We start from the raw sequence: 22,772 nt of genomic DNA on the forward strand, positions 1-22,772 counted from the left end.
TGCACCCCGTCCCTCCCTCCCCCTCCTCCCCTGCCTCCCCCTCCTCCCCTGCCCCTCCCCCTTGCCCCTCCTCCCTGCCCCTCCTCCCCCTCCTCCCTCCCTCTCTCTCCCTCCTCCCCCTTCCCCCTCCCTCCCTCTCCCTCCCCCTCCTCCCTCCTCCTCCTCTTCCCCCTGCCCCTCCTCCCTGCCCCTCCTCCCCCTCCTCCCTCCCCCTCCTCCCCCTCCCTCCCCTCCCCCTCTCCCTCCCTCCCCTCCCCCCTCCGCCCCTCCACAAGGGGCAGTCATGGTTACTCCCCCAGGTAGCAGCGCAGGCCCAGGCCTGCCCACTGGGTTCCCCGGGCGTGGCGGGGGCGGGGCGTGGGGAGGGTGGGGAGCAGCCCCCCACACACACACAAGCGTGGCCATGCAGTCAGCGGAGAAGGTCTCCTCCAGAGTCCTCCTGAGTGACTCAGCGTCCAAGCAGCCCAGGTGGGCCGGGATGAGGTGGCCGGGCTGCGGGGCCTCCCTGGAGTGGGTAGGGGCCCTTGGGCGCGCGAGGAGCCCGGAGAACTGGGCTGGGTGCCCGGGTGCCCGGCTCCCTCGTTGCCCTGTGGACCAGGGAGCCCTGACCTGGCCCCCAGAGCTGCCCTGGGGCTCCATGCCAGCCCTTACGCTCACGCAAGCCCCTTTGCAGGGCGGGCCGCCCAGACTCCAACGCTGCTTGCCTGCCTGCCTCCCCACTCCCCGCCCTCCACTCTTGCGCCCTCACTCGCCCGGACGACGCATGGGTCCAGAGTGCCATTGGGGGCTACTATGAGTTGTTTGCCGCTGCACTGGGCAACCTGGAATGGTTGCACTTCTGTCTGAGTCGGGACCGTAAGGAAATTCCAGCCGATGACAAGGCAAGGCCTAGGTGCTTGGGGGCAAGCACTGAAGTCCTCTGCATCCACAGAAAGTTCCTCACATAGTGGTTCCCTGGCCAAGGTGTGCCTGTGCAGCATCCATAGATAGCCTTTCTCCTTTCGATAGTCCTAATTTGCCTTGCTCCTGTAGGAGGGCCACTGAGGGGCAGCCAGCAAGGGTGAGCACATGTGAGAGTGGGAAAGGAGTGTGAGCGACTCTTGGGGTACAGGAAAGAGGGACAGGAACCCTAAGAAATTGCTCTGTAGGTTTGGTTGTGGACCCCAGGGGCCCCAATCCTGCTCAGTCTCCTCCTCCCCTCCTCTGGCCCCCACAGGGCTTCACTGCCATCCACTTTGCAGCCCAGAGTGGCAAGCTTGCGTGCCTGCAGGTCTTGGTAGAGGAGTACAATTTTCCTGTGGACCTGCCCACCAACAATGGCCAGACACCCCTGCACCTGGTCATCCACGGGGACAACAAGACCATGACCCTCCCCTGCATTCACTATCTGCTTAAGCAAGGGGCGGCCCTCAACACGTGAGTCCAGCCTGTGTCCAAAAAGTGTTTTGGAGCCTAGGCAGATAGAGACCCCACTTCCAGGACAGGCAGAGGGCTGTGGGGTGACAAGGACTGGGCCCCACATAACACAGCGAGCCCACGTGGTGTAGTAAGGAGATGAGGAGAGGACAGACATCGTTCACATCCCAGCTTTGCATCTGCTAGCAAATAGCAAGACCTTGGGCAAGTCACTTAACCCTTAGCCTCAGTACACTGGAGTCCCCTTAGAGCTTCAGAAATACCGAAGTACCAGTGCCTGTGATCCAATCAAAGGTCGAAATTGGTACGGGGGTGCGGTCTGGGCTTTGGAAGGCCTAAAAGATCCCTAAGGTGTTTCTAATTTGCAGCAAAGTTTGGGTACTCTTTCCTGAGGGTCTTCAACTGAAATGTGGGAAGATGACATGAGACTATTGTGATAACTGAGGAAACGCATGGAAAGTGCACGGATGGCATAGGGGAGACTGCACTTGCCCTATGTGCTCAGCGCCACGCCTGAGTTGAGGACCCTGCCCTCATGAAGCTGATATCCTGGTGCAGGAGCAGACAGTGAAGTAGCAAACTAATAAGTGAACAAAATGACACTGTAGTAAGCAGTGACACAGGAAATAACAGGGTAATGAGGTGATGAGTAAAAGTGATAGGGTAGAGGATCTATTTTGGAAGGGGAAGTCTCCTCTAAGGAAGGGACATTTAAATTGCAGCCTGAAAACTGAGCAAGCCAGCCATGCAAGAAACCAGGGAAGAGTCCCAGGCAGAGGGAACAACACATGCTAAGATCATACATTGGGAAAGAGTGGGGCAAGGTCAGAAGATGAGGGTGAGGAGGATGCAGCAGGGCCCAGGTCACACAGGCTTTGTGAGCCATGGCTTACACATGGCCAGTCAGGGGAGGGGGGGCAGGAGAGCAAGAGTAAGGTTTAGTGCCCTCTGAGCTCTAGCCAACCCGGCAGATCTGAACTGTTGCGTATCCATATAACCAGGCTTCCACCATTCATTTAGTCCAGGCCGTCCTACAGTTGAGGAGATTGAAGCTCAGAGAGAAGGGACATGCGTCACCCAGTGGGCCGGTGGCACAGCAGGCCTGGAAGCCGGTTTGCCCACCTCTTTGATAGGCACATGGCCTTTGTCCTTCCTTTCCTCTTCCCGGCTGGTGTGGCCCTCTACAGTCAGACATGCAATGGCTCTACTCCCCTCCACATGGCAGCCTTCCAAGGCCTGCTGAGCTGTGTGAAGGTGCTGGTGCAAAATGGTGCCGATGTCCATGCCCGAGATGCCACGGGCTGCAAGCCCATCGACTACTGCAAAATATGGAACCACCGCGACTGTGCCCGGTGAGGGTGTGAGAACCACCCACAGCCTGCCACCCCTTCCCTCTTCTTAGCCCTTCCCCTGGGGCCCTCACCTAAGGCTGAGCCTCTACCAGGAGGGGCTGGGCTGGGCTGGGCGATAAGTGTGCAGAGGAGACCCCTGCCCAGGATATTATTCCCAAGACTTTCCACAGGGCCTCACTCCTTTGGGTTTAGCCCTACCGTTCCTTGCCCCGAGGCCTTGGATCCCCAGCAGGGTGGTGGTGATCCCACTGTCAGACACGTTCCTTTCTCACCTCACAGGATAGTAGTTAGAGGGGCCTTGGACAGTGGGAAATGGTGTCTCTGGTGGCTCCTCCCACCCTCATCCAGGCTCTCAGCAGCAGCCAGTCTTCCTAGCCCAGGTTGTCACTGGGGGATGACATACCCCCACCCTGGCAACAGGTTCTTGAAGGATGCGATGTGGAGACGGGACAAGAAGGACTTTGCTTGTGAGACGAAGAAACTGAAGAGGCTCAAGGACCAGCTGATCTTCATGGAACAGGACTACCTGACTGAATATCAGGTAAGGGGGGGCGCTGGGAAGGGGCACTGGGCAGCCACTGCTATCCAAGCAGCTGAGCACCAGAGGCCATGACTCAAGTGCAGATAGAAGAGTGGCTGGTAGCAGTCCCATCCAGAAAAAGCCTCCTTCTCTCCATGTTCTGAAACTCCACCCTTAAAAGCCACTCCTTTAGGTCAAAAACCTTGTTTTGTATTAGAAAGCAAAAGCAGCTTAAGTAAGCAAGAACTATGGCACCCCTCCTAGTGCGTTGCCTCCTTCTGGATTAGGAGGAAAATCGCTGGTGAGACTCATGCCCTCCCTACATTGGGACTCACACTGGTTAAACAGATCCAACCTTTGGGGCATTTGGCTGGCTCAATCGGTGGAGCAGGTGACTCTTGATCAAGGTTGGGAGTTCAAGCCCCATGTTGGATGTAGAGATTACTTAAAAATAAAGTCTTTTAAAAAAATCCATCCTTTCCAACAGACACAGAGCACTTACGGTCTGCTAGGCACCTGCTGGACCCTGAGGCTCCAGAGACAAATGAGATGTAGTCCCCTCACTCAAGGAGCTTAGGGTCTAGAATGGGAGATTGGTTATATTCCCACAGAGGAGGAAGGGCCATATGAAGAAGGGAATGGCTGACCAGGCACAAGGACCAGACAGCCCTGTGGAGGCATCGAGGTGCACGAGGGCGTGGTATCTGCAGAGGACAAAGTCAGTACAGCTAGGGGAATAGACGTGAGTTGGAGATGGGAGATGGACAGATTTGGCAGGGGCTCACACCTCTGATGGACCTGTGCTGGGGATGTATGGGGGCATGCCTAAAGGATTTTAAGCAGGTATAATTATATAGGATGCAAGAGCCAGAAACCCCAGAGAAAAGATGCTGGGAATCCTACGTGGATCCAGAAGTGGGGAGGGCTTCAGGGCTGGCAAAATCCAGTACTCCAGCTTGGTTCCAGCTGTGTTTCTCTCCAGTTTTCTCAGCCCCACCCTCCTGTATTATGTCACCCAGTCCTCAGAGTCCCTTGCATCCAGAGGAGGCAAAGCTCATCCATTCCCGTGGCTCTGAACTTTCCCAGAAGCCCCTTGCAGATCTCCCCTTATCTCATTGGCCTCAATTGGATCGTATGTCCATTCTTGTCCCAATCCCTAGAGCTAAAAAAGCCACATACTGACTGACCTGGGTCTGGGGCAAGGCTGATGGAAGTATTATGATGGGCTTAGCCTAATCAGAGCCTACCTCCCGAGCTGGGTCAATCTCCATACCACCTGATGGCTTAGCGACAGTCTGGGGAGCAAGGCACTGAAATAAGGGGGTGGAAAAGGGGCAGTTCTGTGACAAGCTGAAGGTTCAATTCTAGTGGAGGCAAAACAGGTAGATGGAGTCATGACCACCCAGCCCAGAGAGTCGGCCAGCTGTATCCCTGAACATACATGGTGCCCCACTTCCAGAAGCCTACCCAGACTGGTCTCCTCCGGTTCCAGGCCTTTCAAACCTTTCTGCTTGCTTCTTCCAGAGTCAAGGATTTGTCTCTCCTCCCCCATCAAACCAGAGATTCTCTCAGGGAAGGGCAGATCTCCACTATCCGAACGGGGACTTCTTTGGGGTGGAGGCTTGTCTTCCCCATGAGACTTGAGGTTTTCCATAGGGTGGAGGTCGTATCAGGTTGGAGGTCTCCCCGATGGGAGAGGTTCTATCTGCCGCACCAGCCCAAGGGCTCCCTTCAGGCAACAGTTATCTCCCTGTCAGAATGACGGCTCCCATAAGGCGGGAGTTTTCTCTCATCGGACTGAGGCCTTCAGGGGCAAGACTGCATCTGGCCAGCGACACCTGAGGTTTCCAAGGGCTGCAGCCACAGAGCCCCCTTCCACAGGAGCAGGGAGGAGGGGCAGCCGCCCATGACTGTCTTGCACCCTCTGATGTTGCAGAAAGAGCACCAAATTCTGAGAGAAGCCGATTTCAAGGAGTGGCTCCGTTGCAAGCAGCTGCTCCGAGGCCAGTCCCTGATCCGCAATGCCAAGCCAGGGCCTGGTGCCCCACCCGAGGCGATCACCGTGTCCAAGACCCCCAAGCACAAGGGGCCCCCCAAGAGCTTCTACCCCTCCCCGGAGGCACGCCTGAGGCAGACACCAGCGCTACAGCTGCAGCCCGTGGGGACACCCACACCCACGTACACGAAGCCCACGGTCAGGCGGCCCAAGTCGTGGAATGTGAGCAACAACCCAGCCAGATCACCCACCGCCCAGATTGGCTACCCACAGGGCATCCGCCTGGGCGTGCACCCAGACCCCAGCCCGGATCACGACTTCCGCAGCTTCCTCGAGGTGAGGCCTGATGAGCACAGGTGGGGCACAACTGTGCACGGTGGCCGGCAGCCGGGTGGCACCTGTGCCCCAGCTGCCCTTCGAGGTGATGGTGCAAGAGCTGTACCCTTCAGCGCGGCCGTACAGGATGAGAGCGCCCCAGGGCTTTCACTCCGTCAGCATGAGGGACGTGCCCCAGAAGCGGCACTTGGGTGACAACTTCTGGACTGACACTCTGGCCATGAACCTGCGCGAGACATTTGATGAAGCCTTCCTGGCAGCTCTGCGAGCCCATCAAGGGCTCCCCACTCTGCCCTCCCTCAAAAGCCCCCCATAAACTTACTTTGGTAGGCTCTCAACCTGGGGCAGCCCAAAGACAGCTGAGGTGTGGTGATTCGTGTTGTGAATGGACGAGCGGGAGAGAAGTTCTCACAGGCTTTCCACTTCTCACTCCCAAGCTCCAAGATCAGAGCCCCTTCTCTCTTAACAAAAGCCTAGATCCCAGGTCTCCCTTCTCCACAAAGACATTTATTGGGCTCCCCAGGTTTAAGTTAGGGTAGAGGCCTGACAGTGGGCATCAGTCTCTATCCTGGGTCCAGGCATTGTAAAAGTGACACTTTGGTATCCCCACCTCTCCTCCCCCCAGCCCACCGGGCACAAGCCTTCCAGGATGAGGGACCCCTGGACCACTGGGCACAAGCCTTCCAGGATGAGGGACCCCTGGAAAATTCTGCCTCTTGTTCAGATTAAGTCCTTTGAGGTTTCTGTCGTTGAGGGAGGCACAAGCAGCACATCTCGGGGGCAGGGAGGGAGGACCTGTGGCTCCAATCTGAGACTAAAAACGCACTTGCACTTCCTCCAGGAAGCTACCCTGGATCCCCTGCTTTCCCCGGCACGCACCACTACAAATCATTCATTAAACAAACATTTATTGAGTGCTTTCTATGTACCAGGCACCAAGCCAGGCATTGTTGATACAAAAACTGAAGGACAGTCCCTGCCCTCAAGGAGCGTACAGTCTAGTGGGGAGATAGACCAGGAAGCAGGTAAGTAAGCCTAGAGCGATCTGTGTGGTGTGCTGCAGGGAGAGGGGACAGAGCTCAGAGGAAGTGAAATTTTAAGTAGAGAAGTGACAGAGAAGGTCCCAAGGTGAGCGGAAGAAAGGGGAATCAAAGTGGCATCGTGGAATACAGGAGGCTGGGACATGGGATGCAAGGTGGCAAGTGATGAGGCCAGAGAGGTGAGCGGGAACCAGACATCACAAGTCTTGCAAGCCATGCTAAGGGGTCTGGACTTTATCCTGCGGGCAGTAGGGAGCCATGGAAGGTTGTAGGCCAGGAAGTGACTTGATCAACTATACATTTTAGACAACTCTGGCTGTGGAACAGAGGAGAAGGAGGCTGTCACAATAATCCAGGTGTAAATTGATGACTAGTGGGTGTGGCTTGAATCAAGAGATGTTAGGAAGGTAAACTTAACGGTTTTGAGAGATCGGATGGCCGGGGGAGGGGCAGAAAGAGAAAGCAGGGCTAGAAAGCAGGTTTCTAGTCTGGCTCCCAAAGGGTCTTGGGGCCACGGCAGGTACCCAAAAGAGGCAGGTTTGCAGAGGACAGCAACAAGTGTCCTCTGGGCCACGGGAGCTGTCTGTGCATCCAAAGGCAGCAGAACTATGGTTCAGAAGATCAGGAGGGATGCTGGGGCTGGAGGTGAACTCAATTCCGCTGCAAAGAGTGAGTCCCTGAAGCCATCAGCATGGATGGGCTCCTCCAGGGAGCCCACAGCAGAACCCTGAGAAACCCCACTGTGCATGGGGCAAATGGGGAAGCCTGCTTCACAGGAAACTGAAGGGAAGAGCAGAGGTAGGAGGAAGGCCAGCCACAGGAGCGCCAGGAAAGCACAATTCCAGAAGCTGGGGGTGATGAGCCCTGTTAGATGCTGCAGAGGTCCAGCAGCAGATAGGAAAGGGTCCGCTGGATTTAGCACGAGGAGGCCCCTGGCAACCCCTAGGAGGGAAGACCTAGCTTCGGGGTGAGGAACAAAGTAGACAGCAAGGGAGAGCAGGGCCAGCTGCTGACCCAGCAGTGAGGAGGACGTCGGCCTCCGGCGTCCTCTACCTTGTCTTCCCCTGTCGACACGGGATAAGGAGGCCTGGGCATCTCATTCCCACCAAGAAAAAAACCACAACGAGCTACTCCTCTCAGGGAAAGGGAAAGGCTGGTATTTTTAAGAGAACAGGAAACACGCCAGTCAAGGAGGTGAAGGGCTGCGGTGGGACTTGGGGCAGGAATATAGAGAATTTCAAGCACTGGGGCCTCCCCCAGCCTAAATGCACCCCACGCGCACTGGCCATCTGCACCCCTGCCAGCCCCACTCGGAGGTACAGGACGTGGCTAAGACCGGCTCTCACGGGGGCTTTGCCCCAGTGTGTACTGCTGGGTACTTGCAAGGCACTGTAGTTGGGGTGCAAAGTCAGCAAGTGCTGGTCTGTGCCAGAATCTGGCCCGAGGGCAGCTCCCCAGGAGCCAAGAGCACACAAAAGGTAGGGCCAGCCCTCTGTGTGCTCAGAGGGACGAAGGACGAACCCTTTCTCCCCTCGATGAGGCTGTAACCCAGGCTGCCTGGAAGCTGATTTCTGTTTTGTTTCTCCTCGGGCCCAAGACAGAATTCAGCCAGAAAGCACTCCTTTTCCCCAGGGGAGGGCTTACAAATAGGCCACAGCAGATGCTCTGAAAAGCCAACCCAGTCCCAAGCTGTACCTCTCTGCCCCCAGTGTCACAGCCAGGGAGCCTTGGGGAAAGAAAAGATGGAAGGAAAGGGAAGGGCACAAGAAAGGCTGCCCCCGCCCCTAACTCCCCTGACACCGCTCAGCCCTTGAGCTCTGTCCGCTCCCCATGAAGGGCCGTGAGTGGTCCCTCCGGGAGGGCAAGACTCAAACCCAGAACAGGGGCCCCTGGAGCCGAAGAGCCAGTCTAGTCCAGGGCAGAAGGTCAACGGGAAGACAGGGAGATGAACTCTCAGGTATTAAGGCAAACAGTGCCACCTAGAATCTTTATTCAATGGCAGTCAGCACTAGGACAGAAATCACAGTTCAACAGCGAAAACTCTTTCTCTTGGAAGTGCCAAGCCACGGCCCCTCCCCACGGCCGTCTGCCCAGGAAACAGCCCTGTCTGCTCTCCAGCTTCACGGCCCCTGCCCTGCCTGCCCCGGCTGGGCCACAACCTCCCGGCCCACCGCGGAGGTGGGCAGGAGGGCCCTAGGGAGCTCAGCTTCCACATAACCAGGTGGACCCCGGCCTCCTGGCCAGGCAGGCTCTGGCATCCTCCCGGGGTCCTGTGGGGTCACAGCCTCTAGCAGCGTCAGATCTGAGCCAAGCTGAGCCCTTCGAGGAAGGCGGGGACGAGAGCTTCAGAGAGTCGAGGGAGCAAGGGCTGGGGCTCGGGGCAGATGCCTTCCAGGCTCACGGCCCCGCCCAGCGCACAGGCCCAGGGCCCGACTCTCCTGTGGGGCTCCACATGCCCTCCCCAAGGGGTTCAGTATATCTTCTGACGACTGGGAAGAATGGCCTCTTTGATGAAGGAGAAGACAACCAGGATCCCTAAGCGTTTGCCCCGCTTGCCTTTGGTGAAGTAATTGGAGACCACGTCATCTGTGGAGACACAGGCAGGGAGATGAGCATGCGCATCTGGCTGTGAACACGGCTCACTCACCCGGAGCCCAGGCGTGTCCCTCACAGGGCCCAGGCCTTGCCGATGTCACCCCACCTGGGACCCCGACCACGCCTTCTCACCTCCTGGCTGCATGGTGGAGGGCAGGACGTTTTCCCCTGCCGACAGTGACACAAAGAACGCAAACGGGATGATCCACAGACAGAAAGTGAAATAGGCCAGGACCTGGCAACAAGAGACACTGAGAAGAGAGTGCCCCGGAGGTGCTGAGGGTGGGCCCCACGTGGTGGTCCTGTAGCTTACAGACGTGGTGGAGGATGCACAGACGGCCCCACACCTCATCTCTGAAGGAGGCCCCCGGAGGCAGAGACAGGGCAACCTCAGACATGGAGACTGGAGACTGCTCAGTGGGGAAAGGTGGAGACTGAGGGTGACCCAGTGTGAGCACCATCCCCAAATCCCGTTCACTAGGACAAGAACTCATCTGAACTACAGGAAGTTGATGGAGGGCAAAACTAGGAGCGACCCATATTCCTCCCAAAAGTGACCTTGTTCTTTCCGGGGGGGGGGGGGGGGGGGGGGGCGCGACCTGAAGCAGCAGGGTGTGAAGAGCCCCTGAGAGGAAAAAGGCTTGGCAGGCTGCTGGGAGGAGCTGGGGCTTCAGGGCTGCAACCTGCCCAGCCCCGTGAGGTCTGCGTCAGACGAGGCCACCCCAGTGCCCTGTCCTGACCTCAGGGTGTTAGGCTGCGGTCCTGGGACAGCGGAAGGACTCCCTGGGGGAGGGCAGTGTCCTCCCCACCGCGGACAAGGAGACCTCTGCTCCTTACCCACACTGCTTTCTAAACTCCTCTATCTTCTCTAAATGTGCTACCACTGAATAGACTATTTCAGATCCCAGCTAAGCTCACAAAGCAAATCATGCGAGTCCCCCTGACGTCCTCCGTCCTTGCTGAGTTTGACATACCGAACGCTTCTTACCTCTGAGAAAGGATAATATTCCTCTGCAAAAAACTGAAATGCTAGGTAATGATTCACCACCACTAGCCCTGTTGAGGGAATGAAGAGTCAGTCAGTTTGGGGGGGAATGACATAAAGCTGGACTTTTAACCTTCAGGAGGCCCCTGGGAGTTGGGAGCCCCGAGTCTTGGTCCTGATTTCACACCCAACTGACAGGATGGCTACGAGCCATGTACACTACCCTCCAGAATTCAGTTCTCCATCTGTGCAAATGGAGGATTGGCTCCTCCCTGCCCTCCGCAGAAGGCATTTGTGAGCAAAATTAGAAGGCAGGTAAGAAAACTCTGAGTGGTATCACAATGAGCCTTGTTATGTAACCCAAAGGATTGTGACAATTAACCTACTTTTAAGTGGATGTGAGTCCTGAGGGTGCCCTCCCATGGGCAGTGGGTACAGAAGTCATGGGTGTGCAGATGACGTACTCCCAAGAGAGTCCACTCTGCACGGGGCAGCTGGGAGAGGGCCTCAAATAAAGAGGCTCCCACTCCTCAGGAATAAAAAGGCGCAGTTTGCTAGATGCTTTGGGGTGCAGTTTTAGGATTCCTCCAAATTCTGGGTGAGAAGGTCCTTCCTCATGCTGCCCCAGGGTAGGGCTCCTCACCAGTCTGAACTGGTGTCTCCGGACTGACGCCCACCTCCTTACAGCGCAGCCACATTTATGGAGGAGAGAGACAACTTGCAGATCCTGGGGCTGGGCTGCTCAGACTCGGGCATCCCTGCCTATTCCCACAGTGAGGTGAGGGGCAGGCACCACAACAAAGCAGCCGCACATCCACCTCCAAGCCCGATGCCACGTCTTGTTTCTCCTTCCTAGCACTAGGGGAAACTGGAAGATGCCCACAGATCTTCAGGAAAACTCTCTCATGCATTTAAAGAGTAGGCTGGGGGATGACAAAGGGAAGCCAGGAGGGCCTGCTACTGTGGGGTGGGGTGGCGGGGGTTCACCCCCTGGTAAGATGCAGAAGGGGTCTGAACTCCCACTTTTTCTCCCTTCTCAAACTCACCTCCCTGGGAAAGCCCTCCCTGTCTGGGTATTCCAACCCCACCACCCCGTCGCCCCAAATACCAGTCACCAGAGCCAAGGTAGACTCTAGGCCCCTCAAGTGTGAGAGCGCCATATTTCCAATCAGCCTGGCCTCCTGGAGGACCTTACTGGTTTGCCTCTTTTCTGTGTATCCCCACAGTGCCCTGGACTAGCTGGGCACACGCATGCACTCCAGCTGCCTCCCTACGTGTGCCCCCTCTCACCACACGAAAGGATGAAGTTAGGCGAGGTCAGCATGATGAAAGGGAAGGTCTGGAGGAGGCCAAAGTAGACGAGGTTGGTGAAGAGGCCCACGCCAATCATGAAGGTGGGGAAGCGCTCAAAAACGTAGAGGCCAATCAGCACAGCTGTGGAGAACTGAAACAACCAGAGGTACAGTACAGGAAGCCTCTTCCAGGGCAGCCTTCTTGGTCTCGCTACACCCCAGCCCACTCCGGGCAACACTGGGGTCATGCCTCAGTCTCTCCGTGTTTCACAGTCACCAGATCTCACCTCCCCAACTTGTCTCTCCACTCCCACAGGGCGAGCAACATCTTTCAATGCTCAGAAACTTTTGACAGCAACCCACGAGGCATTTTACAGACCCAAGTTCAAATTTCAATTCTACTCTTTTCTATTCTGTGTTTTTTGAGAACGCTAATCGTGACCCACTGCACTGGTGGCACAACCCAATAAGGACACCTGTACCTTGAACAAACACTGTTCTGAAGGACTGAGAGCTGTCGGCGCTTAACAAACCGCAGTCGGCAGAACGAAGATCTAACTGCTCTAGCGAAACCCACAGCCCAGGCCTCTGAACCCGGAGCTGAGAGCTCTGGTCCTGTGGCCACTATATGCCTGTACCCCAAGCCGGGCCCAGTGGCTGCTGACACCAGGGACCTGAGAGGCACTGGACTTCTCCCATCCAGATGGTCTCATCGCCACCTCTCCCTGCAGCTGGCAGGGATCTAGCAGCTTCGACATCGGGGACAAGGGCTGCGTCTTCAGGAACAGAAGCCTCCCATGAGCCGAGGCCAGGGCACGAGGCGCCCGGGGCAGCGAGTACTCTCACCCAGCTACTCAGGACCGTCCTCAGGTTCGTAAATGCTCCGCGCGGAGCGAGGGCCAGAGGCCGTGGACAAGAGCACGCAAAGGCCCAGCCACGGTCCCGCCAACACGAGCGTGGGCTCAGCGCTCAGCAGGTGCACAGCAGCCTAAGGAGCCGAGGCCGGGTCTGCGGGCAGCCCTGCCCCTGGGGAAGCCGCAGCGGGGCCACAGGTCTCCCATCCGCCTCCCCCGAGGCAGGCAACTACGGGGGCCCTGGGGGGCCGTGGGGGGCCCTGGGGCCGCCGCTTACCCAGATCATGTACTTTATGATCCTGCTGGTGGCCACCGTGTACTCCTCTATCAGCTCCGCCAGGTAGTAGAGTCCGGCCGCTGAGGGTGGGGAGAGGCGAGCGGGAGGCGCTGGGGGGCCGCCCTCCCCTCCCCCTCCCCCTGCCGCGCGCCCCGCCGCCCCCGTGACCGCCCTCCCCGGGCGCGACCCGCTCATCCCACGTGGCGTCCCCCCGCCTGGGGAGCAGAGCTGGGTCAGGGCAGCGACGGGACGGGCGCTCTCGGGTCCCCGGCACCCGGGGAGGGGCCGAGGGCGGCTGGGAGCGGGCCAGGGCTGCGGCGGACGCGGTCCCTCCCTGGCCCCGGGGCGGGGGGCGGGGACCCCGGGTGGCCGAGGCTCCGCCCGGCCCGGAGGAGCGGGGGGCTCAGCGGAGACCTGAGCGGGCGGTGGCCGGGAGGGAGGGCAGGGACCCGGCGGCGGTTGGCGGCGCGCGGGGTCGGGCGGGGCACCCGAGTCGCCGCCGTGACCCCGGCAGGCCCCGAGCTCCCGCGGGGCAGGGCGCGGAGGGCAGGGCGCGGCGGGCAGGACCCGGAGGGCAGGGCAGGGCAGGGCAGGGCAGGGCGCGGCGGGCGGGGCGGGCACCCGCGGGAGGCCCTCGGCGGCTCCGGCGCCCCCCGGCGCGACCCCCCGCCCGCCAGGTGCCGGCCCCCGCCCCGGGCCGCGCGCTCTCACCGACGGCCAGCGTGATGAAGGCCACCTGGATGAAGAGCGACAGCCAGCTCAGCACGTACATGAACCACATGGCGCCCCCGCCCGCCCCGCCGCCGGGACCGGCCTGCGCGCCCCGGCCCCGCCGACTCGGAGCCGCCGCCGCCGCGTCCCCGCCCCGCCCCGCGCCGCGCCGCCCGGACCGCCGTGCGCCGCCGAGAGGGGCCCGGCTGCAGCCCCGCCCGGGCCCGAGCCCGACGAGCGCCGCCCGCAGGCCCGGAGGACCCGCCGCCAGGTGCGCCCACGGGAGGACCCGCCCCGCCTGCGCCACGCGAGGACGTGCCCGGAGGACCCCGCCGCCAGGTGCGCCCACGGGAGGACGCGCCCGGAGGACCCGCCCCGCCTGCGCCCACGGGAGGAGGCGGACGGTCCCCGGGGCGCGGACGGGGGCCGCTTGGGTGCACGGCCTGGGCGCTGCTCGCGCCCGCGGGAGGGGTGCGCGGCGCCCCCGAGACCCGCCCCGACACGGCTGCGCGCCTAGGGCGGGCGGCTCCGGGGCTGGGGGCTGCGCCGCGCTCTGCCGACCCGGCCCGCGGTCAGTCGTCTTAGGGCGGGGGCGCCCCGACCCAGGAGCGCCCGGGCAGCGGCTGCGGCCGCGGGGGCGGGAGGGCGGGACCCGCGCGGGGAGCCCTTCCAGGGGCCGCGCCCGCGTGCGCAGTAGGGGCGCCTACGGGCCGCTCGCCGCTCCCCCGGGACCATCGTTACACGCGTGGAAGTGGACACACGATCCTCAAGGTGGAACGGAGAGTCACCGCAGGCGCATCGGCTCCAGCCGGGTGCAGCCGGGGAACCGAGAGCGACGGGTGGCCGGGTGAGCGAAATGCGTTCATACACACAACGCGGTATTATCCAACCTTAAAAACGCACGAAATTACGGCGCACGTCACATCAGGATGCACATTCACGACGTGGTAAGTGAGACAGGCCGGACACAAAAGGGCAGACATTGTCGGACTTCGCTTGTCTGGGGCATCTAGAGCCCCCAAACTCCTCAACGGGAAGTCGTGAGCCACAGGAGGGGAGCAGAGTCGTGGGGGTTACTCTTTTCATGGCATCAGAGTCCCAGTGAGGGAAGATGAGCTCCGGAGATGGACGGTGGTGATCACTGCCCAGCGCTGCGAATAGCGCTACTGAACTGCACACTTAAAGCGGATAAAGCGGTCAATTTTATAATATGTATATAAATATATATATTTATGTATTATGTATATTTACCACAATAAAAAAATACATAAGAATACGACAAAGAAATGAGGCTGAAATACAGATATCAAAATACTTTTTAGAAAGCCAAATGTGTGATACAGCAATACGTTTCTTTATTAACGCATAGCCTAACCAGATCTAATGGAAAATCTACTAACTTTCAGTGATGTAATGAGAAATCTATATGTTTGGCCTCTGCTCCTATTCCTGACAGGCAAAACCTTGTAATTTCCTGAGTAGTAGAGGTGATGGGAGCCTCTTACGCAGGGCTCCTACATCCCTTGGAATTTCCAGGGTGAGAGGAGCATCTTTGATCTGACGAGGGGACTGTGGATGGGATCCTGGATGGATCAGGATGGGGGCTGGTCACCAGAAAGACCAACCCCGGGAAATTTCAGTCCCATCCTCCATCCTCCACAGAAGGGAGAGGGACTGGAGATTGAGTTAATAATCAATCATGACCTTGTGATGAAATCTCCATAGAAATCCATAAACTCTAGGGTTCAGAGGTTGGGAATGCATCCACATGCTTGGAGGGTGGCACACCCCAGCTCCACTGGGACAGAAGCTCCTGAGCTCGAGGCGCTTCCAGACCCCTCCCTTCTGTGCCTTTAAAACTGCACCTTTATGATATCCTTTGTAATAAACTGATAAGTGTAAGTATTTCCAAGTTTTGTCAGCCAATTCTTTTTGAGTTATTTCCAAGTTTTATCTAGCAAATTATCCAACCTGAGGAGCCTCCAACCTTGGGAACCTCCCACTTTGTAGCCAAGTGAGACGGAAGCATAGGCACCCTGGTGACCCATGACCGTAACAGCATCTGAAATGAGGACAGTCTTGTGGAACTGAGCCCTTAAGCCTGGGGAGTCTCACACTAACTCCAGGTAGTTAGTATCAAAATGGAATAAAATTACGGAACACCACACTGATGTACAGAGTGCTGGATAACTGGTTGATGTGAGGGGGAAAGCGCACAGGTTTCGTGTCAGAAGGATTGTGAGTAGAGAAACGTTTTCCTTTCCTACTACAGTGGCAAATTATGAATGAGTGTAAATGATATTTCTTTTTTAATTCATGAGAGACACAGAGAGAGGCAGAGACACAGGCAGGGGAGAAGCAGGCTCCCTGCCGGGAGCCCCATGCAGCATTGGATCCCAGGATCCCGGGATCACACCTTGAGCCAAAGGCAGATGCTCAACCACTGAACCACCCAGGTGTCCCAATATTTCAAAATACCATCAACCATGTGAGAGAGTTCCAGATATTGCTAACAAGTACTATCAGTTTGTTGCCTCTACTCACAATGGAGGGAAATGTTCAGCTTCAGTTAGAGGTTTGGGTACATAAAGATGGAAAATATTTTTCCTTCTAGTTTTCCAGGATTCTGGAGTTTATCTCCCTGAATTCTATGTCTGCTGACTCCAAAGGGATCCTAAACGCCAGCTTAAGAATTCCTAAGGAATATGTGTAAGGAGCAGCGGGAGTTTCAAGGACTGAGTGCTTATCTACAAGCCTTTTCATTGCAAGCCCTGGGAGGCATTGAAAACAACCTAAAAGTTTACTAATAGACTAATAGGAAACTCGATAAGTGCCTTTTGGTACATCATAGAGTGGGGCCGCAAAAACAAATGAAGACAGAATAAGTCGTGGGGATAAGAGGTACAGCACAGGGAATATAGTCAATGATACTGTAATAGCGTGTGGTGAGAGATGGCAGCTACACTTGTGGTGAGCACAGCATAACATATAGACTGGCTGAATCACAGTGTTGCACACCTGAAACTGATGTAGCATTGTGTCGACCCTACTTTATTTTTATTTTTTAAAAAAGATTTTATTAATTTATTCATCAGAGAGAGAGAGAGAGAGAGGCACAGACACAGGGGGAGGGAGAAGCAGGCTCCACACAGGGAGCCCGACGCGGGACTCCATCCTGGTACTCCAGGATCACGCCCTGGGCCGAAGGTGGCACTAAACCGCTGAGCCACCTGGGCTGCCCAACGCTACTTTAATTTTTAAAAAGAATAAAAACAAACACACAAAAATGAGGATGTTCTTTATGTACCCCAAAGGATCCCTCTTTTGAAAAAAAAAAGTAAAAGGCTGGGGAGAAAGAACTAGGTATTCTTTATAGAGGTATTTTTTATATAGAATATCTCCGGAAGGGTACATTATAAAATGGTCACGTTGTTTGCTTCCTAGGAAGTGAGGGTGAGGTTCAAGAGTAAGAGAGAGCCTTTCCACTGTATGCCTTTTTATATTTATAACACATTGAACTATGTAAATATATGTAAACATATTACCCATTCATAAATTAAGTTTAAAATTAAAATGGTCGTAGTATGCTGGATTTGCTGGAATGGATCAAATTTCTTGTTATTACCTCATCCCTTTGTGAGAAAAGCCACTGTGTAGGGCCTTACAGGTAAGTTGGCTAATCTTGGATCTTGCGACCTGGTCACCCAGGAGTTTGTATTTGAGACACAGATGCATCAGTGAATAGAGGCACAGAAAAATCTCAATTGTTCTTATTTTTTTCCTAAACATTGTCCTCCCAGGGAGGGAGAAGAATAGGAAAGTATTCCCCCATTCCCCCCAGAACTGTAGATAAGAGAAACTTGAAGGCCAAAAAGGTTAAGTGCATTGAGATGACCCGATACAGGGTTACTGCTGCAGGGCTGGGCACTTTCACTTCCCTACTGTCTTAGGGCCAAAGCTGGCCCAGGAACCAAGGCCGAGCACTGGCATTTCCTCCCACAGCATGCAGGAGAAGCCATGGTTTCCTGAGAGCAACGGGAAGCAGGCCAGAGACACTGGCTCCCATCTGCTCCAGCTGACCCAACAGGGCTGGACAGGGCTCAGGGAAGCTCTTTGGGACCCGTGCTTAGGCAGGGCTGTCGCAGGAGAGAGCAAACCTAGCCTCCCTGGAAGGAGGGTTGGAGCGAGCAGGAGGGCTCTCCACCCTCAATCCAAGGGGCTCAAGAGCGAAAGGGCTTGTAGATTCAGAAGTTGGTTGGTTTACATACTGACAGTAAGTATATACACTTATTTCCACGTTACACATAATCCTTTGACTTTTACTCATTCACACACTCATGTGTTACCACATGATGCTGGCATGTGTGGGGCCCAATTCCTGTACATGTCATGAGGATGTTCTAGGAGAAGCTAGCTCTTTCACTGTCATATGGATCTCTCCCTCAAGTGTTCTGAGTCTGTGCCAGATGCTGTTGTATGTGATTTGTACGTATAAACTCATAATGTTCGTACCTGGCACAGAAGACGGAGCCATTATTAGGCCCACTTCACAGGTAAGAAATTGAGCCCTTGGAAAAGCCTGGGTTGATTCTGGGCAGTCTGGCTCCAGAGCCACGTGGTTTCTCCCGGTCTCTGAAAAGCCACCTGCCTTTGTAGTGAGAGGGGTTCTCCCCGGAAGCCTCTGACTCTTCCTCTTCTCCTTCCACCTTTATGCTGACGGAGCTGAGGAACACACACCTAGGATTCAGGTCACCTCTGGTCCCCGCCTGCATTTGCACTAACTGCCCTTCTCACACTCTCACAGACTTACACCTTCACGAAGCCCGAGGCCAGGGACAGGAATTTAACTGGTTCTGTGGTCCCAGCAGCTGGGGCCTGCACACCCCCAGAGTGGGAAGGGCAGAGGGCTGGGGAGTGCAGGGGTCAACTCCTGGGGCGGGGTGGGGGGGGCTGCTACACTGTAGTGGTGGCCCCGCTGCGCTGCAGAACACCAAAGCCACTCGAAGGCCTCTTGCAGGGGAGGCCAGGCCAGTGTGGGCGGGGAGGGCAGGTGGAGAGCTGGGGGGGGTGCGAGGGGGCGTGCACACACACACTACAAACTCGGGGAGACTAAGTCCTTATCGGTGGCATCTGTCTGCTGCCCCCGGCTGGCTTGGCTATAAATAGAGATGGTTATGTGAGAGATCTGGGGAAGTCAGAGACAGAGGCAGGCCCCAGACCCAGGTCCCTCCTCCCTCTTCATCCTCTCCTCACGCCCCCCCCCCCCCCCCCCCCGTGGAGCTCTTGCCTCTTTGGATGACTTCCCCTGGCCCCAAAGAAGCACAGCTATGCCCCACCCCACTCTACCCTGACACATCTGATGTCACTACATGACCACCCCTCTGTAGGGCGCCCACATCCCAGTGAAATTTCTCCTACCGTGATCCGTGTAGCCCACAGCGTTATTGTTGGGCATCTCACCTCTCTGGTCTCGGCTTTGCTGCAGCTTAGCCAGAGCAAAATTTGGTAAAAGACAAACCACAGACAATGAAAAACAATGACCACTACTATGTTCACATCATCTATTTGTCCCCAAAGCCTAGGCCTCCTGACCTTGTTTCTCTGCTCTGCCTCTGCCTCCCACAGGCCAAGCAGCTGCCCCAGTGCTCCTGGCACCCCTGTCACATGCCTGGGGCCCCAACTCAAGTGGCTGAGTTAAAGAGCTTTCTAATGACAATTCCTCAAAGGACTCTATTAATTGCCTCGCATTAAGCTACTGGGTCTGTGAGGGCCATAGGGGGTGGAGGTGCGGGTGGATGGCGAGGAGGGGGAGGAGGTTGGGGAATAACAGGAACGAAGTGGGGGAAGGGTAGCAATCTGGGACTTTGCACACATCACATGAGACACTTGCTGACCTCGCTGTCTCTGTCTCTGTCTCTGTCTCTGTGTCTCTCTCTCTCTCTCTCACACACGCACACAGCAGAGCCCCTGAGCAGGGTTGTGGGGAAGCAGCCTGCTAATGGAAGTCCAGCCAGGGCTGGGAGCTCCCTTCCAAGGAGAGGAGGCAGCCCCAGCAGCCAGGACACCCATTCATGTTTGCTTCTGGCTTTAGCATAACACAGATCATTAGATTCATGGCTGGAATGTCTCTCTGTCTTTATTCAAGCAGCTCTGAGTTGTCTCCCGTGACAGGAATTGCTGATCAGACAAAAAGAGACTGCTCTCTCTGACAGACTAGTTCCCCTCCTGGGGGGCAATGGGGGGAAAAAGAGAAAGAGATTAATTTATCATCAGACTAAGATATTTCCGGGCCAGGAGGTGGCTAGTTCTACCACCCACTTTGCAAAGCAGGGGAAATATTAGCCTCTGTTAATGCTGTTGAACATGTCTCTGTGCCAGGCGCTGAGCTAGGTCCTTCACATGAACTCTCTTGTTTAACCCTCACAAAAATTCTATAAAGTAGGTATTATTTTTAGACCCATCTTACAGGGGAGGAAACTGAGGCACAGAAAAATTAATTAATAAATTGATCAAGTTCACACTGCTGGTAAGCCGCAGGCTGTGTGACCAACCCTGCTCGTATACCCTGGACATGGGATTTTCAGTGCTAACCAGGAAAGTCCTGGGCAAACTGGGATGAGTTGGTAACCCCACTCCCTAGTCTTCCTGACTCTAGCCACCCACATGCTTAACCACTGGGATACTATCTAACAGAATACCATGTGCGGCTAACCAGTGCCAGGGGAGCACTCCAACCATGTGGACGATATAGCCAAGATCATCACAATGCCAGCCACCAGGACCGGAAATCCAAATACTGCCCATTTCTCGCTGCATCTTGGTGTTGGAATCACCAAGGAAAACACAATACAGTCAAGGTCTGGATAGAACAATGCTTTACTCCCATAAGAAGGGACAGAAGATCAGCTTCTACAGTGGGCATCATCCCCTGGTGGCTGGCGGGGGCCAACAATGGGTGCAGCCAGCTGGGCATTTGGCCTCTGTGCACCGGTCTTGGACCGCAGCAGAAGGTCCCAACTGGACCATGGACTCTGGAATAGAGAAAGCTGGGGCTTGGGCACCTGCTTGGGCAGAACAGAGGCAGTTCTGGAGCCTGAGCCTGGGAAAGACATTCCCACAGGGCTCCATAAGCTCAGCACAGCTGTGTGGGCTCTTGGGCTCTTGGTGAGGTCTGGGCCGGAGCACAGGAGAATGCCTCTTGGTGTTCTCAGGCCCGCACAGGAGAACTCCTTTCCCAACAGATGCTTGGCCTCAGAATACCTAATACCTGCTTTTCGGGTACTTCACACACACACACTCCCTGCACGGCCTCTCCTTCCTGCTGGACTCACGTGGAACACTCTCTTCTGCTTTTATAAACTTTTCATCACCTCTCCTGTGCCCCTGCGGTAGTCTGATTTGGGTGCTTTTAATAAAAAGCTGGTTATGTGTATGCCAGCTAAAGGACTGCTGGTGGACCTCCTACTACCACAACCTCTGTTTTGTTTAGGGCAGCAGTGGTGTCCTGCTTTACAATCCCCCCACCCCCCCAGCTCTCTGTTATCAGCCTCAGGAGTGGGTGGGGGCAGGGGAGGAGGAAGAGGTGAGATGCATATTAAATCCAGTAACATGCAAGAAGAGTACTGCCCCTCCGGGTAGCCCTCCCTGACTCCTGGCTCACACAGGTGAGAGAGAGAGAGAGAGAAGAAGAGGAGAAGAGAAGAGGAGAGGAGAGGAGAGGAGAGGAGAGGAGAGGAGAGGAGAGGAGAGGAGAGGAGAGGAGAGGATGAGATGAGATAGCGGTTCCTTCTCTTTCTGTGGTTTCTTGCCTCAGATGCAGACTCCAGCCTTGCCCATTATACCCTGCCCACCTCTCCAACCTGCATTCTTCAAGATCCAGCTTAAATATTTCCTGAGAAGGCCGTGAGAATATCTCCAGCACCCGATGCGGGTCTAGCACAACAAGGGGCTTATGGTGGGGGAAAGCAGCCCACCTATGGCCATATTTCTGCTGGGTGATACTGCACCCCTTGGAGAGGTAGAGCCTTGACCCAAGCTAGCCAAACTGATTCTTTTTACCTAAGCTGGCCTCACACATTCTCTTTCCCAGAACTGGAAAGGTGTCTGAGAGAGAGCTGGACGAGCCTGTGTGTAGTATGTGGGCCTCGGCCATGAAGATGTCCCCTTGCAAGCCTACAGCATGCAAGTGACAGCAAAGGAAGTCAGGCTCTGGTGAGAAGGCCCAGGCTTACGTGGGAGCAGGGTACAGTCAGTGGACTGTGGCCTAGGCCTCTTCCCAATCCCAGTTCCAGGCCCCTCCCTTCCCAGTTACCTTTCTCCCCTTGGGTTCTTTCTGCATGGCACCGCTGAGTTTCCTGCAACTCAAGAGTCCTAAGTGCTCCAGAGGAGGAGTGTCCCCCCCCATTTGGGCCCCTTCTGTCCCAGTGCCAGCTGCATTGGCCCTTCCCCCTTGCTGTGCAACACTGAGTCAAATGGTTCTTGGTCCTGGCCACACACTATAATGACTTCAGCCTGATGGAACCAGATTCGGGCAGGGACCTGGGTGGCAGCAGTTTTTCAAGTCTCCTGTTTGCACAGGGTGCCCTCAGGGCAGCCAGGTTGGGAACTTCTGCTGTGGGGAAGGAAGAGCACAGGAAACCATGAGGTGGCTGGAGTCCTGAGTACTCATACCCACCACCTCTTCTCAGCTAGAGCTGCCCTGCCCAGCCTGTCCTTCTTCCTCCTCCCCTTCCTTCCAGCTCCTACCCAGCAACGGTCAGTCTCCTGGAGCATTCCTGGTCCTCTCCCCCAACTCCCACACAAGACACTCCGAGCCATAGCTCTGGAACCCTGAAGAATCCTGCTCATCCTGGCCCCTGCCCTGCACAGACTCCCCTACCCCTCCTCCTCCTTCACTCACAGTGCTCTTCCTGACCCTTCTCTCTGCCTATCCCCTCAGTTCCTATCAGGCTTTCAAGACACAAGCAGCACCCCTCTTCCAGGAAGCCTTCCTGAGGGCTCCAGCCCATCCTAACCCCTTTCTTCTCTGATCTCCTATTTGTACTGAGTCCACGGTCCTCATCAGATTCATCTGCTGCTCCTCGTGACTCCTGGCCTTCCCTGTTGAACTTTCCAGGAGCTTGTCTGTCCAGCCAGTCTGTGAGACCTATGTCTGCCCACCTGCAGCCTGGCTCAACCCTGAGCCTGGCACGTGGAGATGCTCAGAAGTGGTGCATTGGTTGCCCCTGGAGCCCCTTTCCCTCACCTCTGTACCTCAGATTTTTAGGGACGGGCCCACCCTTGGGAGAGTCTTAAGGGGCTGGGTCATATGGGTGCAGGCTCCCTCCCACATGGAGACACTACTGTGGCTGATAAAATGAATAAGTTGGGGGAGGAGATGACATTACCTCTTAATTTCC

General features: G+C 56.3%; 2 protein-coding genes across 3 annotated transcripts; one reads left to right on the forward strand and one right to left on the reverse strand.

Moving 5' to 3' along the window:
- Positions 1–341: 341 nt before the first annotated feature.
- On the forward strand, positions 342–6,535 carry ANKRD53 (ankyrin repeat domain 53). The gene is given in 7 exon segments (XM_038551551.1): positions 342–468; positions 674–881; positions 1,217–1,416; positions 2,604–2,768; positions 3,189–3,309; positions 5,225–5,638; positions 5,640–6,535. Coding segments are annotated over 7 exon segments (1,470 nt in total). The 5' UTR covers positions 342–403; the 3' UTR covers positions 5,937–6,535.
- TEX261 (testis expressed 261) lies at positions 6,512–13,508 on the reverse strand. Of its 2 annotated transcripts, none has more exons than XM_038551552.1 (6): positions 13,375–13,508; positions 12,664–12,743; positions 11,531–11,684; positions 10,244–10,311; positions 9,388–9,490; positions 6,512–9,246 (listed from the first exon to the last, which is right to left on the reverse strand). In XM_038551552.1, exons 1-6 carry the CDS (start codon positions 13,442–13,444, stop codon positions 9,131–9,133), a joined length of 591 nt encoding a protein of 196 aa, XP_038407480.1. In that variant the 5' UTR covers positions 13,445–13,508; the 3' UTR covers positions 6,512–9,130. The 2 variants fall into 2 exon arrangements, with proteins under 2 accessions (XP_038407480.1, XP_038407481.1); XM_038551553.1 differs by having other exon boundaries at positions 9,388–9,506.
- Between the last annotated feature and the right edge of the window lie 9,264 nt (positions 13,509–22,772).

The sequence above is a fragment of the Canis lupus genome, chromosome 10 (assembly GCF_011100685.1).
Source record: "Canis lupus familiaris isolate Mischka breed German Shepherd chromosome 10, alternate assembly UU_Cfam_GSD_1.0, whole genome shotgun sequence".
NCBI classification, from domain to species: Eukaryota; Metazoa; Chordata; class Mammalia; order Carnivora; family Canidae; genus Canis; species Canis lupus.